The sequence below is a fragment of the Ovis canadensis genome, chromosome 22 (assembly GCF_042477335.2).
Source record: "Ovis canadensis isolate MfBH-ARS-UI-01 breed Bighorn chromosome 22, ARS-UI_OviCan_v2, whole genome shotgun sequence".
NCBI lineage: Eukaryota > Metazoa > Chordata > Mammalia > Artiodactyla > Bovidae > Ovis > Ovis canadensis.
Genome location: NC_091266.1, coordinates 33,096,863 through 33,116,130, shown reverse-complemented (window position 1 = coordinate 33,116,130; position 19,268 = coordinate 33,096,863). Strand labels below are relative to the sequence as shown.

Below are 19,268 nucleotides of genomic sequence, written 5' to 3'. Positions count from 1 at the left end.
CTAACTCTTGAAGTAAACTGTTACCACTTGATATTTATTTTAAAATATGTGGGGGAGCAGAGCAAAGAGAAACTGCACAAAAATGCATTTTCATAGAATGATCCTTTAAGTGGAAAAGCTTATCCACGACTTCAGGCAAATGAGCAGGAAGTCCCAAAGAGACTTTCAGATGGAAATGATTATTCTGCTTTTCCTTGAGCCCAGGAAAGGGACAGCATGATACCTGCTGAAAACAAGGGCTATCTGTGTTCAGGACAACAGGAAGTAGTGACCAGTCAGAAGCTTGCCCTGACCTGGTTACAAATCTGGTTATAGAAGAAAGCAGCTCAAAGGAAATTTGCATGTCCAATAGGTTTCACTATTAAAGTTTACACAATGTAGAGTAATCAGCCAAGCTGGCTGGCTACCCAGATCACATGATTAGAAACATGAAACTTGGCTATGTGCTCGAGCAAGTTTTACTTCTCCTTAGTACAGAGGTGTTTGCCAGCAGCCTGCACTCTCAGAAATCAGGCTCAAGTGACTGGGACCCTTGAGATCACAGGCTTACCATGCTACTCCCGAGGACGGCCAGGGACTGCTGACGTGACCACTGGACAGTGATTTGCGACTTGTATAGTTACAAAAAGAATGGATAAGCTTAATAAAATAACTGTCCCCGCCAGTCAGAAGTTGAGGTAAGATTTTTACCATCCAATACTTTTCCTTCTTCTTCTCCTTTTTTTTTTCAATGATTTTACAGCATATCAGAAATACTGAAATGCTGGGATACTTTGCTTGTTCTAAGAAAGCCGAGTGTCAATTGCTATAGGGAAGTGGACTGTGTTTTTAAAGAAATGTGTAGGAACAAGTGGGCTTAATTTAGCCGACTTTGCCAGTGGTGGATTAAAATGTAAAGTTTTGAAGAGACAATAAAAAAGAAAAGCCAAGGGCTTAGATTCTCCAGTGGTCAGCTTGGAGACTTTAAACACAGCTTTTCTAAAAAAAAGTTTGATTTAATCTGAGTACTGAAAGTTTTCATTGTGGATTTCTATTTAATGCTAAGGATTGTTGTAATGATTTGTATTCATTATAGTTTTACTGTCTCATTTATTTTGTGGCTGTATATCACAAGTATTTTAGGGAAATTAGATTTATTTTCCAGTCTTCATGTCAGTGCAACAATTATCTATAAAAAGATTAAATAAACCACTTAGGAAGAATAAATAAACCAGAAGGGACCCAAGGGGCAAGAATCAAGAAACTCCTTTGAGCTATGAGAAAAAAAAGAAAAAGACTTTCCAAATTTTTATTTTGAAAATTTTCTTTTTGTCTCATTGCAACAATATCAAGACTTTTGGACACGGGAACTTTTAGGTGTTCAATGAGTGTTTTATATTTCAGCTACCCTTTGAACTTCATTTTTTCATGGGTTGATGTGACACGTGTAGTAAGGAAGTTATCACAAATGATAAGGAGCTACAGAATTAGGGTTGTTGAGACAGAATTTAAGGGCAATCAGCCTGGGAATGGCCAAGGGACAGTCCTTGACAGTTACAATATGGGTTATATACCTGGTAGGCCCTTGGTAAATGATAGTTTGAAACAAACTGCTGGTCTAAAATCAGGAGGCAGCATGGCTGCGGTAGGTCCCTTTGAGGGCATGTTGGTAAGTGCTGCTGAATGATTGGCCCTAATGGGAGACAAGAAGGTCCTGCCCTTTTCTCACATTGCTACACCATCATGGGAGCGGGCAGATAAAATAGTGCAAGTGGTAAGTGACTCAATGAGTGTAAGAAATGAATCGGAATAGCCGGAGACGTTTTAACATAGAAGATGCATCAAGCACTAGGCTTTGTCAAAGTAAATGAACAAACCAAACCAAATACAAATGAACATATAAATATGGAGAGCCAAGTAGTGGTTACCAGAAAGGAAGGGGCAGGGGAGAGGGTGGGGGCTGAAATGGGTGAAAGAAGTCAAGTGTATGGTGACGGATGGAAACTACATTTTTGGCAGTGAGCACGCTATGATGTATATAGAAGTAGGAAATATAAGGTTGTAAATGTGAAACTTACATAATGTGATAAACCAATGTTACCTCAATAAAACAAAATAAATAAAGAGCTAGTCTTTGAGAGGCACGTAAGATAAAAAGAAGTTGGGGAGCCGGACGCTTGGAGCTGGCCTTGAGTAGGTCCGTTTGTAGGATGGTGAGAGAGAACTTCCTTCCCAGCCGAGGCTGTAGAGTAGGCATGTGGGGCCAGAAGCTCTTGACGAGGTTAGACACGTAGTGTGCAGCCATATCACAAAGGATTGTGAGGGCTCTGGCCACACAGAGCTGGAGAAGAGTTTACACTGTTACAGATGTCATGCCAACAGGCTTCAGGGAGGTTGTCAAGGATGCTCAGTGAGGGGGGGGGCGGCTAAGTAACCCAAGCCTCTAATGCTGCTGGCCTGGACTTGGGGCAGAGCAGTGAGCAGGGAGAGGGAAGCAAGGACATGACCAAGAAACTTTGAGGGTTTCTCTCAAAGGAACAAGAAGGTGTAGAAGGTCCTTTTCAGGGATATTCCATAACCTAGGGCTGTACTAAGTTTTAGAACTTAAACCCAGATGAGATTTTAAATAGAGGAGGGCAATAGAACCTAAATCACTTTATAATTGCTCCCTCAGGGACAAAGTCCAGCTTTGCCACAGAGCTATCAACAGACAACGTACAACCATAGATTAGAGGGTGGAAAACAAATTGTATTGTGGATAGTCATATACTACATTCATCTGCTCAGGCAGAAGTAACTTTTTGCCCCTACTTGGTTACTGAGTTGTTTTTACAGAATTGACCGGTTCTGATAAAAAGCGCACTCTTGATGTGGAACTGTTCAAAGAAATGAAATTGTAAACACAATGAACCTGAAGCACCATTTAAAATATTTGCTGTAATTAGATGGGATGGCCAGGCATAGGTAAATGAATTGTTGATCTTTTTGGTTTGCACCCTCTGTCTTGACTGGTTAACATCACTGCGGAAGATTGACAACTGTGCAATTATTTGGCATTGAATGACAGTATAAGTGAAGAGCTGAGTCCATATTCTTAAGTTTATCAGCACTTAAACATACTTTGCTTAATTTATTAGCCAGAAAAATAGAGAGAGAGTGAGTGTCCTTCTGGGGTAGAGAGAGTGTAAAAGGGATGATCTTGATCTAGGGCTGAAAAGAGATTAGAGGCAGGAGTGGCCAGGAGGAAGAAAAGCAGAATCAACCAGGAAAGGAGGGCAGGAAAGATTGGAAGGAAAGAGGAGAGTCTCAAAATGAAGGAGAATGGGAAGGTTTCACATGGACCTTCTGAGATGGACAGCTGGGGATAATAGTCAAGTCTGAGTTCCTACTATTGAAGAGTTGAAAAAAGCGAAGTGGCTCCATTGTATGTGACCACAGAAATGTGTGAGCACAGAGTTTTTATTTTTTTTTCTCCCCTTGAGGCACTACGTGAAGTTGGTTTCTCTGTTCATGGGAATCCAAAAACTTACAGAATCTTTTAGTAAATTCTCAGCCATGATTTTCCCTGGATTTTATAAGGTAACAATACCACCAGAAAAGCACCTCAGACCTGATGTCTGAATCCTTCCACAGTAAATATTCCTGTTCACAAAAATATTACTGTTCTGGGTAAGCGTTTCAACGTTTACAATCCTGAATCACACTGATTATATTTCTTTCAAGTTAGTGAAACTACTTTGTGAAGGAATTTTTATGTTTTACATATACTGTTTTAAACTTTTGCTTTTATATTGGAGTATAACCAATTAACAATGTTGTGATAGTTTCAGGTGGACAGCAAAGGGACTCAGCCATACATATACATGTATCCATTCTCCCCCAAACTCCCTCCCATCCAGGCTGCCACAAAACATTGAGTTTGACTCATCCACCTATGCTTGTGTATTTTTCTTTCTAGCCCCCACAAATACACATTCACTTATTTTTACAAATGCGAAAAGTCTTTGACAGGCATAAATAAGCCAAGTCTCCCTAATCCTTATCTTATTGGTGTAAGAATATGGTATTTTTCAGTCAAATTAACATATGTGTGACTTCAGGAAACTGTGCTTAACCTTCCCGGTCCCAGTTTCTTCAGCTAAAAAGATAGAGATAATAATAGCACCAATCTCACAGGGCTGCTGCAAGGGTTAGAGCGATCCTGGCACACAATAATTATTAAATTGAAAAATGGTGGTTATTTAGTACCTTTATTGTTATTCTTATTAATTCTATAGGTGTGCAATTGACTTTCTGAACAGAAAAAGAGCACTTTACATGGATCCTTGATAAATTTCATGTCAGTTTCAGTTCTTCTTTTTAGCTATTTTGGCTATTTTACCTGTTGATTCTGACATCTGTGGCATTCAGCTTTGCATGGACTGTAGACGTGACGAACACCCTTTCTCTGCCTTCATCTAAGTGGCTAATAAACTGTCAAGCATGACAGAGCCCTGTCATGGGTGTCTGGGTCTCACAACGAAGGCTCTCACTTGGAGATCCTATTTGACAGATCCTGGGACATGACTTTTCTTCTCAGGTCTTGGAATCCTCAGCTGGAGTTTCCAGTAACTTAACTTTTCCAGTTCACTTCTTCAGAAACGGATTGATCTTCTTTTCACCTTTCTGTCCCCAGCTTCCTCTGTGGCCCTCTCTATTTCTGTCAATGGTGTCACCATTAACCCTAAGTCTGATTCATCCTGCCTTCTGTACTTCCACTCACCTACCACACCCTCTAGTCTTTATTTCATGATACTTCCATATACGCCCTTTTCTTTCTTTTTCTACCACCCCTTCCTGGATAGGTCTTCATCACCCTTGTGTCCCCTAGCTACAAAATGAGAAGTTTGGATTTGATTATTCTCAAGGTCCCTCTCAGCTCTGATGCTGTGTGGTCCTTTAGGCATGAAAACCATACTTGAAATGTTACATCTTCTGATGCTACCATTTCATCCCATGACCTTCAGGAACTATGTCCTGATGGAATGATCAACTTATTTGAGATAGTTTTCAAAACACTTTCAAACACTTTTCTTACAAACTTTTTGAAAACTGTCCAACTCTGAACACTGGGGTCAGAGGATTCAACTAGACAGCATGCAGATACATCATCTAGAAGATAGCTATGATATGTTTTAGAAGGAAAAGCAACCAGTTCCCAAAACGGAAGGGTTCCAATTGCCAGCTACTAGCTATGGGTCCTGATGATGTCACGCAACTTCTCTAAGCCTCACTTTTCTTAACTGTCAAATAAAACTAGAGATACCTTCCTCACAGGTGTGTTCTGAAGACATGGGCTAAAGTACCCAGAATATTTGTCATATGGTCAGTATAACGAGTAAAGAAAAAGTAAACGCAACAATCAGTACTTCAACCCACCCTTCACAAGTGACTGTTTGGTATGTCTCTTCCTACTCATGGTAGTAGATCCAACCCCCTTTAAACTGGAGTGGCAAGCAGAGCAGGAAGATGCCCAGGGACTCATCATGGTAGACAGAGCACAGCCTGAATATAAGTGTGTCTGGGACATCGCTCTTATCATTCTTTATAAGTTTTAGGTCAGAGGCCAGTGCTGATATGAGAGGGCACAGAGGAAGCACAGCATCTAATGTCAGAGATAAGATAGACTTCCAGGAAGTATGATTCCTTGTTCTCTTCCCACTGCTCACCTGCATTATGTCTACTGAGAACCTGCTCAACTGGACTAACTTGTGTCCTACCAATGGATGGAATTCTCAGACAGATCTCTTTCTTCTCATGGGCAAGCTATATGAGAGCCACGTTAGAAATTTGCTTAGTGTTTGTGGACTTCAGGACCATCAGCTAGGAAACCTCAAGGCACTCTTTCTCATCTGCTCTCATCTGGGCACGGCTCTGCCAGGAAAACACTAAACCAGAGTCTACATATTCAAGGCGCCCTCTCTCCTGGATCCAATGATCATCTGAGCAATGTGTGCCCTGGCTGAACAGTTCCTTCCCCTTCGTGAATATGTTCCCAAATGGGCTACGATACAATTAATTAGGTTTCCGAGAACTGAGCCACAATCACATTCCAGCCCTGCCTCTTACATCACTGGATAGGAAGAGATTGGGCTGGTACCCAAATGTTTTAAGCACACATTTATAATCTTTTGGTTTTCCCCCACAGATGATTAAGCTCATCTGTTCTGTGAAGAATTTACTTGTTTGGTGAATTTTCAAAGAAGATCTTACTATTGCCCTCCTGTGATGACATCAAGGCATCTGGGCTTGTTAAAGAACATGAATAAGGAAAAAAAAAAGAAATTAAGTAATGCCTTATTATAGAGAAATTGAAACACTGGATGGCTTTTCTTTGGCTTTTTAATAAACCCACTAGAAGCTGTCTTACCCTGCCCTTCCCCCAGACGTAGCTGCACCACTTAGGTGAGTGGTTCTCCACCAGGGACAGTTTTGCCCTCCAGGGGGTATCTCACAATCACACATGGGGTAGGGTTGCTGCTCACGTGTAGTTAGTAGCTGCCAGAGACACTGTTGAACATTCTGAACTGTGCAGAGTAATCCTCACAGCAAAGTATTATCTGGCACAAAAATGTCAATGGTGCTATAGTTGGAAAACTCTGATTCAAATCAAGTGGAATGAATTTTATGTAGAATGAGAAGCACAGGTTCACTTGTATATACTTAGAGTGCAGTATGTATTAAAGTTTAGAATATATAATACGTATCTTTGCCATTGATGTGGCCTCTGCTTGCTGGACTGATTTTCCTCTGTCTGGGATGATCTGGGTCAGTGATTGCCAAGCAGAAAGTCCAGAAGTTCTTGAGTTTGTATGTCAATGAGTTGTTTTTGAAAAAAGAATTTTTAGTGTCAAACGAAGCTAGATGGCAGGAACTACATGAATCACTAAAGCATATGTTATTCTCTCCTAAGTAGAGAAATGAAAGCAGGAAAAGATTTCCAGACATCAGGTCAACCTTGGAATACTCTGTTTCTACCTCTTCAAGTAGACTGGGCAACTTGAGTGGAAACCACGAGAGTTAGGATAAATATCAGATAGACTCTGATTTTATAGGCTAGTGGTCACTGGGGCTACCACTGCCTCCCCATCAGATACATTGCATGTCTTGCCTTGTGATTTGGATTTGCCAGGTCCTTTAAATCTCAACTGACCTGGAACCATTCTTCTTCATTAAGATGACCTTGTAGCTCTCTATTTGCTCTTTTAGGTGTTGATATCTAAGCTCTCTGTAACAGCTTCAGTTTTCTCATTCCATGTACTTGCTGGGCTTTCTCAGCCTCCAGGAACCAAGTGCACAATTAGAGGTTAAGAGGATGGCACACTCCTTGTTCCAGAAATGGGTACCCCCTGCAGGTTGGTGGAATTCCAGCCCCCATCGAGGTCCTGCCTCAAGATCAAAGGAGCTGTGAACCCTGAAATGTGACCCTGGCTTGCTATCTACCGGGTCCCACTGACCTTAAGGGTCCCTAGCACATTGCAAGGAAGCAGCTGACATTGGCACACAGGTTACCTGGCCTGCGGTGGACACCCTCTCTCAGGGAGTCACCCCTCCTGCTATGGGCTGAGCCTCTTTCTGTGTCATGCACTCCCATCCTCAGCTCTACACCCCTCGGCGGGCAGGCATATGTCTTCCTTCCCACACCTGTACTTAGTGCTACAGTTGGAGACTGCCTGCTCCCAACAGCTCCTCCCTTGCAGCTGCTCCTCCCGGTCTAACCTGCCTGCTCCTACCTGTCCTGCCTCATCTCCCTTCTGAAAGGTCATCCATCAGCAGGTATATCTGTAGACTGATTTTCGACTTGGGTGTATTCACAACCCTTTTACAGCATCATGGCCTAGGTCCCCAAACTGGAAGTAGTCTCTTAGTCCAACATGGCTGTTCCAGTGCTCATTTCCACAGCAAAGCATGGAAGCCAGCTTAGGGACATGTTGCATGTCCTAGATGGAAAGTGCTTCCCTGTCTGCCACTTTCCTGAGAAGGAAGCTTGTTACTCCCAGGGCATCCCTGCCCCCCAGAAGGCTAGCTGGGCATCCTAGATTGCCACCAGATTTCAACCCTCCTTGAAGTGTAGGGAGCCTGCAGCAGAGGTCACTGAGTTTTCAAGGCATGCGCCATGCGGTCTCACAGCCCCCATGCTTGTTTCAGCGCTCTGCTGTTGCAGTCTTGGATTCTCAACTAGGAGCCCTGTATTTGCATTTTACATTGGGCTCTGGAAATTATGTAGCCAGTGATGGTCACAAGTTCCATGAGCCCCCTTGGCTGAACATGCTCCCCCTGCAATATGTCAGGACAAACGTTGGTGGAGAAGCCTCCTCCCCTCCTCTCCCTAGCCTCCAAATCAGAAGGGTTTCCTTGGCAGGTAAAACGGAGAAACCACCTCTGTACTCCCTCAGGTAAAATGCCCATGATGTGATGTTACCTATATAAGCTCACACTAACAAAGCCCAGTCTAGAACTATGCCTCCATGCTTGCCTGTGAGTAGGGAGGAAGAGCAGACCATGCATACCTCTTTTTTTTCTGTGTTATTTACTGGCTAGTAAAACATTTTAGCTTAGTCTGTATTCTATGTTTTTCTGAGACTCTTTTTAAATTAAAAAGCAAATAATTTACTAGTCAGAAATCCCAGTGAGGCCCTACAGAATATTGCTGTCAGTGTTTCATGCTATTACCTGCTTCCAAGTCCAAACTTGAATTTCACACTGACGCAGGCATGTTTGGTACCCTATGATACTATATATTTTTCAAGGAATGTTCTCACAATAGTTCATGTAATCTGAGAGTGAGTCATAATTAAAAAGAGCAGAGTTGGTCTTATGCATAGACTAAGTATAAAGGACCATGTGGTATAATTTAAGAAGTGCGCCAGAAAAGTGTTTGTTTGTTTGTTTTTGCTGAATTTTGGAATCAGGCAGACCTAGGTTTGACTTGCTCTGTACTCCATAGGTCTTGGTCTCTGAGAAGATTACTTAATCCTTTTTAGCCTCAGCTTTTCAGAAAATGAGAATAATAATAAATAACATAATGCTCGTTCAGTTGCACAGTCATGTCTGAATCTTTTCAAACCCACGGACTGTAGCTCACCAGGCTCCTCTGTCCATGGGATTTCCCAGGCAAGAATACTGGAGTGGGTTGCTCTTTCCTCCTCCAGGGGATCTTCCCAACCCAGGGATCCAACCCATGTCTGCTATATCTCTAGCACTGGCACATGGATTCTTTACCACTGAGTCACCTGGGAAGCCCATATAACCTAATAGGGGTGTTGTAACCATAAATGTATTAAATAGAGAGGAAGGGTTCAGAGAATGTCCCACAAATCCCTCCTGGCCTGGGCTCTGCTGTTGCCCCCAATTGTGTCCTTAGAGAGACATCCTTCTGTGATAAAGCAGTATCTTAGAGTCCTGGCTCAAGATTAAACATCACTGTAGTAGGTTCAGGCATTAAGCTCTTTGCCATCACTAACACCCAGGCCGGAATCTAACAGCTCATCGTGGGGGCAGAGAGCTGTGCTCATCTGTCTCCCACACAGATGTGGCTCGATCCATGGTTGTTAGCTGCAAGAAGGGAACATTGTTCAGGAAAGTGGTGAAAAGAAGGTGAGAAAGGTCAGAGGAGGGAGACAACACCTAAGTCAAGGGAGGCTATAACTACGGTGCTTGGGCAACAGGGTTAGAGGGCTAAGCTCAAAGGCAGAAAGAAATGTCCTCCCTCGTTGATTATGCTGTTGTTTACAACTTTACTTGGTTCACAATGTAAAAAGCTGCAGGGTGAAGAATAACCTTTTAAACATGTTTGGCATATTAATGACCATACCCAATCCTAGGCAGGAAGGAAACCGTCAGTTTTAGCACAACTACAGTGGAATCAAATACAAACATGAAAAATACTTTCAAAAAGGAAAATGGCAAATGTAATACCAAATTGAAAACACCCTGGTGGCTCAGATGGTAAAGAATCTGCCTGCCACACAGGGTTTGACCTCTGGTCAGGAAGACCCCTAAAGAGCTTTTTGAGCATGATAAAAGGTGAGTGGAAAAGCTGACTTAAAACTCAACACTCAAAAAACTAAAATCATGGCATCTGATCCTATCACTTCACAGCAAATAGATAGGGAAAAAGTGGAAACGGTGGCAGATTTTATTTCCTTGGGCTCCAAAATCACTGCAAATGTTGACCACAACCACAAAATTAAAACACTTCCTCCTTGGGAGAAAAGCTATGATAAATCTAGACAGTGTATTAAAAAGCAGAGACATCACTTTGCCGACAAAGGTCTGTATAGTCAAAGCTATGGTTTTTCCACTAGTTATGTACAGGTGTGAGAGTTGGACCATAAAATAGGCTGAGTGCTGAAGAACTGATGCTTTTTAATTGTGCTGGGGAAGACTCTTGAGAGTCCCTTGGACTGTGAGAAGATCAAACCAATCAATCCTAAAGGAAATCAGTCTTGAATATTCATTGGAAGGACTGATGTTGAAGCTGAAGCTCCAATATTTTGGCCACCTGATGCAAAGAGCAGACTCACTGGAAAAGACCCAGACACGGGGAAAGATTGAGGGCAGGAGAAGGGGACGACAGAGGACGAGATGATTGGACGACAGAGGATGATTGGACGGCAACAGTGACTCAACAGACGTGGGTCTTCGCAAACTACAGGAGATGGTGAAGGACAGGAAAGTCCGTCTTGCTGCAGTCCATGGGGTTGCAAAGAGTAGGACACAACTGAGCAACTGAACACCACCACCACCAGCAAATCACTGGAAAATCGAGCCCTCTACATGTATGTGACTATTTTGCTTCTTAAATTGTCTTTACACCCTGTTCAAGGTCAAAGTCCTCTTTTTACAGCAGAAAACTTTATTTCCTATTATCATCCTATCAACAGATTATCATAGTTGCCCAACCAATCCCAGATGACTGAATCGAATTCATTTGATGAATGATGAAAACAATTCTTAACATGATTAAAACAAAAGCTATTTGTGTGCCTCAAAAGTATAGTAGGGGAAAAACATCTGCTTTAAAATTGCTAGTAACTACTTAGTGGGTTTGAGGCTTCCTTTTGGGTTGATGAACTGTTCTGCAATGAGATAGTGGTGGTAACTGCACAGCACTGTGAATTTACTAAATTTACTTACTATTCACTAAGTTGAATATTGAAATAGTTGAATGAGGAATTTTTGGTAATAAAATTATTTTGTGTATTTACTGTAAAATATTATATTATGGGGATCCATGATCATTTCATTTGACCAATTAGATACTGTGTCAAAGCATTCTTTTTTTTTTTTAGATGTATTATTGGGGAATTCCCTGATGGTCTGGTGGTGAGACTCAGCATTCTCACTGCCAAGGGCCTGGGTTAGCTCCCCGATCAGGGAACGAAGATCCCACAAGCTGAGCAGTGTGGCCACCCCACCAAAAAATATGTATTATTAATAAATGTTCCTGTAGGGTAAACTTTAAAGAATGACAATGCTTCCTTCCACTTCAATCTCTCCATATGATATTTTCCAATACTTTTTTCACTCAGATCCCAAAGAAATGATGAGCTTGAGGCAAATTTTTTTTGATGTATCAGAAATACCATTCTTGCAATATCACTCCTTGAAAATTTACTCCCAGAAAAATATCTTTGTTTTTAGTTATAGAAATGATTGCTCAGACAAGTGGGGTGTAACATGTAGGCACAGCCAAGTTTCAATTTTCCCCCCAACTAAGGTTAATTTTTTCTTCAAACACACCTCTTTTCCAAAATTACATTTTCAGAATTTTCCAAAAATGATTAGAATTACTTGTCATGCAGTCTTACAAATTTGAGAATCATCTGCTTTACACAATAATTTTCATGTTGTTAGAGGAAAGATTGAAAACATCACAAAATTCCAGCTGTCAGCACCTGGTTAGAACAAGAAACAAATCAGAGCCCGGCACAGTGACAGGGTTAGATAACATGAGCTCCAGGGGCTCTTCCAAACCCAAGAGCCTCCTTGAATTTTTTTACTTTCCACAACCTGCTCCCACATATTCTAGGAAGAAGTTTCCCTTTACCCCAGGTCCTCCACGCTATGTGGGTGAGTGAGAGCCAGCACCAGAGAGATAAAGGAAAGTGCTACATCCCTACAGACCCTTAAAATCAGGGAGCCGAGAGCCTGACACTACTGCTGTCACATCAAGGGACAAATCTCCCAGGACCTCTGTGCAGCTAATTTAACCTACTTTCCTGTCGTCTCATCCGTGGCAGGGCAGTGTGTCTCATGCCTAACTGCCTCTGATAGGGTAAAGTGCACCAGGAGTTTTTTTTTTTGGAAAGGACTCAGGGTTCTAGGATCCTCTTTATTCCTGGTTGTGCCAAGTCAGCCCAATTTCTGTCTGCTTATAGCCGAGACCCGCCGTCTAGACACATCAAAGACAACCACAAAGTATTTGCAGATCTCAGTGAGAAAAAAGAAATGGTAGAGTGTCTGGAGAAACTTGCAAATTACTTTCTCTGGTTCCTAGGGGGTTAGTGAGACAACCCAGGCCGTGAGATGCTCACACAGAAGGTGCACAGATGCCCCCACTCCAGGACTCTTAGGTGGCCTTTTGGACTAGGGTGATGAGAGGGGCGCACGGGGACAGGTACCCAGGTCTCCTTGCAGCTGAGCCCAGGCACTCTACTTCCGAGCACGTTCTGCACCTGAGAGCCCTTGCCCTATTCCTTCCTGCCACCTGCGTGTACTGCCCTCTCTGTTTCTCCCTCCCCTTGCCTTCTGTCCCTTCCTCTTTCTTCTCTGCCCCTCCCTAAAGACTGAAACAGGCCCTGCAGAGCCCACGCAGCCTTCCAGCAACAAGTTGAGCAGGGAAGACTTGTAGCGGGGCAGCAGTGGGAGCACGTGTCCTCAGTAAACACCCTTGGCTGGGGGAGGAACTGGATGCCTTCTCCAGGGACAGAGAGGAAGGTGCCCCAAAGGGCACATGCTGAAGCTGGCCATCCACCCTGGCGAGGGGCCAACCTGAGACAAGGCAGCACACGTCATGCAGGGCTGGTTGCGAGCATGGGTTCTGGAGTTGGATGGCCCGATTTCAAATCCCAGCTCTATTGTTCACTAGATGTAGGACCTGGGGCAAGTTGCTACTCTGAGCAAGTATTTCCTCACTATAAAAGTTGAGATAATCACAACAATGTGAATATACAATGTGTATGTGAATACACTACTGACTGTACACTCATTTAACACTAGTTATCAAAAATTTAATGTTATGTGGCTATTTTTTAAATGGGATAACAATAGGACCTATATCACCAGGCTGTGAGGGCTAGATGAGATGATACACGCAAAGTACCTGGCACACAATACATGCTCAGTGAGTGCGGGCATTCACCGCAGTGCCATTGATTATCCAGTTGACCGCTGGCCTGGCTCTCTGGGCCTGGACTTGTAAGCATGGCTCTGGGCTGAGGTATAAACTGGAGGGCACATCCCTGCTGTGGACAGGCTGGTTCTTGAACAGGAAATTTGGCCCACATGCGGAAGGGATGGAGCAGCATGTGAGGGAAAGAGCTGGGGGGATCCTCAGAATTAATCTGGGGACAGTGGCAGAATTTCTTTGGAATTTAATGTCCTCCCTTCCAAGATGAGGTTGACCTAGGATATTCCTAAAGTCTCTCTCACCATCAGACTTCTGTGACTACCTTGATGACAGGCAAAACTAGGAGTTTCAGAGCTGTGTGGTCTGAGCCCAGCACTGGGGTCTCCTGGGCCTTGTATCTGAGTCTGTGAATGGGGCTGGGGGAGACCTTACTCTCAGGAGCATTTTGAGGTATCCTATGGTGGAAAGGACTTACCAAAACTTCTATGCCAGCTTCACCATGGACACACTCTCCAGAAGGAAGGGCCTTTGGTTGCTGAATTCGCAAATCTAAATATAACACCAATAATGCCACAGGAAGGCCGGCCTGGAGGAAGCTGGGACAGGCTGCAGGAAGGAGGAGGGAAGCTAGTGAGGGGACAAGGGCTGCTGCATGCAAAAAACAGAACAGTCACTCAAAAGCGGCATTCTGTTTCAAAATGACCGTCAGTAGCCAGAGACTTCAGTTTTGAGACAGAAATTATCCAAAGGGAAATTATTTTGTGTGAATTAGAGATGCTCCCCCGCCCCGCACCCCCCACCTCCCGCCCCATCTCTCTCTCTCTGCCCTTCGGTCTGACACAGGTCAGATGTTTCTGTCGTGTGATACGGGGGCAGAAGGGGCCTTCCTCCTACATCACCAGAGACAGGGCTTCTATCATAGTAGCTCTGAATCCACACGTGCCTTGCTTGGTCTGCTCACTGACTACTGTGGAATAACTAAAACAAATACATGTCTTGCATAAAACAAATGATAATATTAAATTTTAAGGGGAAGACCCCACCCTCAAGTCAGTTGTTGTTTAGTCACTAAATTGTGCCCTACTCTTTTGTGACATCATGGACTATAGCCCACCAGGCTCCTCTGTCCATGGGATTCTCGAGGCAAAAATACTGGAGTGGGTTGCCATTCCTTTCTCCAGGGAATCTTCCCAACCCACGGATTGAACCTGAGTCTCCTGCACTGTAGGCAGATTTTTTACCGTCTGAGCCATCAGGGAAGCCCCTAAATGTTTAGTTGTATCCAGATTTTGAAGACTTTTGATTGCCAAGATAATGAGTGTGTACCTTATCCTGCAAGAAACAGGGAGACATCAATGACTATCCATGAGTGGAGTGACATGATAAAAGGAGCAATTTAGGAAAATGAACCCAGAGAAGGGGAGAGGCTAAAGGGAAGGAGGCAAGATGGGGGAACAAGGAGGAAAGGATAGAGAAGATGGGGTACCTATATATAATGACTGTTACTCAGCCATAGAAAGCATGAAATAATGCCACTTGCAGCAACATGGATGGCCCTAGAGATTGCCGTACTGAGTGAAGTCAGACACAGAGACAGACATATCATATGATATTGCTTATATGAGGAATCTAAGAAAAAATGATTCAAATGAAATTATTTACAAAACAGAAATGGACTCATAAACTTGGAGAGTGAACTTGTGATGGCGGGGAGACTGGTTGGTGGGGGACAAATGGGGGGCTTGGGATTGACATGTACACACTGCTATATTTAAAGTGGATGACTGGCAGGGACCTACTGTGTAGCACAGAGAACTCTGCTCAATATTATGTGGCAATCTGAATGGAAGGAGAATTTGAAGGGGAGTAGATACATGTGTATCCGAGAAGGCAATGGCACCCCACTCCAGTACTCTTGCCTGGAAAATCCCAGGGACGGGGAAGCCTGGTGGGCTGCTGTCTATGGGGTCGCACAGAGTCAGACACGACTGAAGTGATTCTGCAGCAGCAGCAGATACATGTGTATAGCTGAGCTGCTTTGCTGTACACCTGAACCAAGCACAGAATTGTTTATCAACTATACTTTAATATAAAATTAAAAGTTATTTTTTAAGAAAAGATGGGGTTGGGGCACTGGCATAGTCTATCATCCTGAGATCACAATGGCTGTAGCTGTAGAAGTCAACAGGAGGGTAAAGAGAAGGGTAAAATTTGTCTAAATATGAATTGATATAACTAGTGAGAGGAGATGAATAGTCAGAGAAAAAATTTTTTTTAAAGTTGGAAATTTCAAGAACATCAGATTATTTACTTATTAAATTTAATAACAAAATATACCATAAAATGACTAGTAGCATGTTAAAAATAAGTCCTGAGTCAATAAGTGAGATCATTAAAACTCCTGAAAAAGGAGGAAGTCAGCTAAGCAGACCTAGAGATGATCACTGCATTTTTAAAAGTCTGTTCATGGTATGAAGTAGTCAAGAGACTGGATTTATTTTTTGCCTCTATATGTATACCAAATAAAGCATTAGAGATTTCTACTCCAAACTGATCTTAGAAACATATAAGTTGGAGATGCCAGGCCAGTTGTGAGGAGAGCAGATGGATGTCTTAAGAGTACCCAACCGAGTAGATGTGGATAATTCACAGTTCAGAGAGAGGCTGAATAACTCTCGGTCAAGACAAAAAGCCAGGCTTGGTTCAACAGACACTGGAGAACTGCTGTAGGCCCTAGAAGAGAGAGCAGCCTGGTGAAAGCTGGGTTTTAGAAATGTGAGCTGAATAGACCCTGACAAGCCTTCAGAGCATGGGCTGGAGAGGTACATTGCCAGAGGCAGCTTTTTCCTGGTGTGAAGGGGAAGCTGTAGGCTTGGATCTTGGTTGCAGGAGAAGGACCAGCCCAGTGCATACTGAAAGGACGAAGCTCCAGAACTGGGCTTGAGGTTAGGATGTGGGGATGAAGAAGGAGGAAGGATTTGCCTTGTTCTTTTTGTTTGTGAAGAGTTGCTTGAATATGAAGCCTTCTTTAATCCATTCCTAAATCCAGATTAAATAGGGATTTTCTCAGATAAACGTTGCTTTGCAGTCCACCTTTTCTTGAAAAACAGTGAAAAAAACATCATAAAGCTTGCCTTCTCATGGTTCTCTGTGAGTGCACTAAGGAGCTAAAAACAAGATATTTTCTGGGTTTTTTCTACAAAACTTTAAAGAAAGCACTTCTTGCAGATGATACCATCTTTCAAATCATCTATATTTAATAAAAATTATTAGAAAGGTATTAATGAAATTTGACTTTACTTGGAGTACTCTTTGATGGCCTGGCCATATGCAGCTGCCTTTCCAGTGAACTTCATGCCCACCCTGGTTCTAGTAGAGTTCTGCATCCCACCAGTCCATCCTTCCAAGCCAGCCAGCCATGCTGGGGAGCATTTTCAGTCAACCCTCCCTGCCACTACCAAAAAACAAACGACAAAACACCCAAGAACCACCAACAACAGCAAAAATAAAAACCAATTCTGGAGTACTTTCCGGTCTGGAGAATATCTATCCAAGCTCATTCTACAGTGACCATCTATTGCCTACAGCCTAGCATACAAAATGGTTTCACTGTCCTAAAAATCCTCTGTTCCACCTACTCATCCTTCCTTCCCTCTTCCTGAACTCCTGACAACCACTAATCTTTTTACCATCTCTATGGTTTTGTCTTTTCCATATTCCGGGTGGAATCATACCTTATGTAGTCTTTTCAGACTGAATCCTTTGACTTAGCATATATCACATTTTCAACTAGAAATCATCAGAAATTAAAAACTATGCAACATATGCAACCAGCCACTATTTGCCTCTGAGTCCAGAAAAGAAAAGAAAAATGGTTGTCTTTTGCCATTCAAATTACACTAGCCCTATCCCTCTTTTACAGACTCCCTGCGCCGGGGATTCTGGGAGTCCCAGGCTGCTTGTACGTCCCACATCTTCCCCCTGGCTCTCGCCTATCTCCAGATCCATTCACCAGTCTCCTCGGGGCCATCCTGGTGCAGATGGCATCCTCCAGGTTCCATCTGGATTTCTTGGGCTCCTTCCACCCCTGGCCACAGACCCATCCCTTATTTCCTCACAGTCCTAAGAGAGTTATGAATGTGTAATAAAACTTCATTGAAGTTTGAGGAATAAGAAAAGGGAAGTATATCACAAAGAATGATTTATTTTTGTTACTAGTCAAGGCTTCACCCAGTGTCCTGGACCCTACCTCAGGCTCTCTCTGCTTTGCTCCCAGCCAGAGAATACTTCAAGGGCCAGCTCGCCTTTGCGTGGTGAGAATGAATGCTTCTAGGGGTCAACTCAACCTGTAGTCGAGGGACCAGCAACCAGGAGGCCCCAAGAAGACAGGAGGCATCCCGGTACCGGAGCCCAGGACCTGTCTACCACATCCTCATTTCCCCCACTTGCAGTTTCTAGACTAGAGTCTGCAGGATGAGCGACAGTGAGGCAGCCCATCCCCCATAGATGGGGCTAAGGCCGTGTCTTAGTCCTAACAGCACCACATTCTATGTTCTTCCATGTTAGAGCACCGTATTAGGAATGGCAACATCTCAGCCAGGTGCTCTGCTGGGAGTGGGTCTGGTAGCTTTTGGATCATTGCACAGAATGAGGGGCACATAGGCCCTTTATCTCCACTCTGCAGCTGCTGCAAACTATGGTTCAAGAAAAAGCATATGGCTATAAGATAAACAAAGATACACAGGCACCAGGTAGTCTAAATTCACACAGAGAAAAATCAAGTCCCATAAAGAAGTGACCATCTAGTAACGCATGAGTCCAGATTGGGTTACCCAACTGACCAATCAGTTTCTCTGTCTGAAACTCTGCACTTGGGTTAATGAGGATTTTAATTTTCGGCAAGCCTGCTTTCTTTGGCACAACTGAAAGGTTTGCAGTGGAAAAGGATATGATCATCATAGCAACAACAATCACAGTTGTGCTCAAAGGTTGGGCTCCTGGCAGGTAGAGTCAGCACCACCTGGGGACTTGTAGGAAATCCAAATTCTCCAGCCCTGCCACAGACCTGCCCGATCAGAAACCCCAGGGGTTGGAGTGAAACTCTGGGTTTCCAAGGAACTCTGGGTGATTCTGGTACAGTTTAGTGTGAGAACCACCGGTCTGCCAGATTCTAAAGCCTCTAAACTCTTCTTTGAAGACAAAAAACTGCTTGTAACTTTCAATTATCTTTCCTCTCTCAAGACATCATGGGATCTAAATGAGATCCTGGTTCAGTCAGGACCACATTACTCCAGTGTGTTGGTAAATAGCTAAGTTTATTGATATTAACCCAAAAGCTTGAAAAAAAAGTTACAACAACAGGAAAGGAGAGAATATAATATTCAACTTGGTTTATATAAGGAATAATAATTATTTATATGACCTGCTCACTATTTTGAATGTGAAAATGTCATACTGCTTAAAAATAACGTATTAATGCTGTTTTAAAATGCAGATATGTGTAGACAAGCTATTTCCTTCATTGTATTTTGTTAACATAAGCATGGCTATCTCTTCACAACTTTAAAAGATGAAAACATTGAGATCCCATTATCCTTCTCCTAGACTTGCAAGAATATCTCTGAAAGGGATAATCAAACTGCAGCTACTTTATCCCTTACCTATTTTCACCCACACACAGCTTATCACAGTGAAGCAACTGTCGTTCAACTCAAGAGCATCCTCTCCTGAAACAGTCCAGTTGCATATTTTTTTGCTATTGCATATCCTCCAAGTTGTGCTAGAGGACCAAAAGTTCTCCAAAATGGAGTGGAAGATACTAAAGAAGGCAGCAAAAGCTGTGCATCACACGGTGTGTGAAGAGTTGATAAAGTGAGCCGAGGGTATCACCACATCT

At 43.1% G+C, this 19,268-nt stretch overlaps 1 protein-coding gene across 2 annotated transcripts in view; it reads left to right on the top strand.

Annotated features, from left to right (window-relative positions):
- Window positions 1-299: 299 nt before the first annotated feature.
- Window positions 300-19,268, top strand: part of BLNK (B cell linker) — a 78,995-nt gene continuing 60,026 nt past the window's right edge. Inside the window, exon 1 of one of the 2 annotated variants that reach the window (XM_069568178.1) lies at window positions 300-677. In XM_069568178.1, coding sequence (XP_069424279.1) covers window positions 631-677 — 47 coding nt within the window. In that variant the 5' untranslated portion in view covers window positions 300-630. The remainder of the gene's footprint in view (window positions 678-19,268) is intronic. The other variant, XM_069568177.1, reaches the window with a different exon arrangement.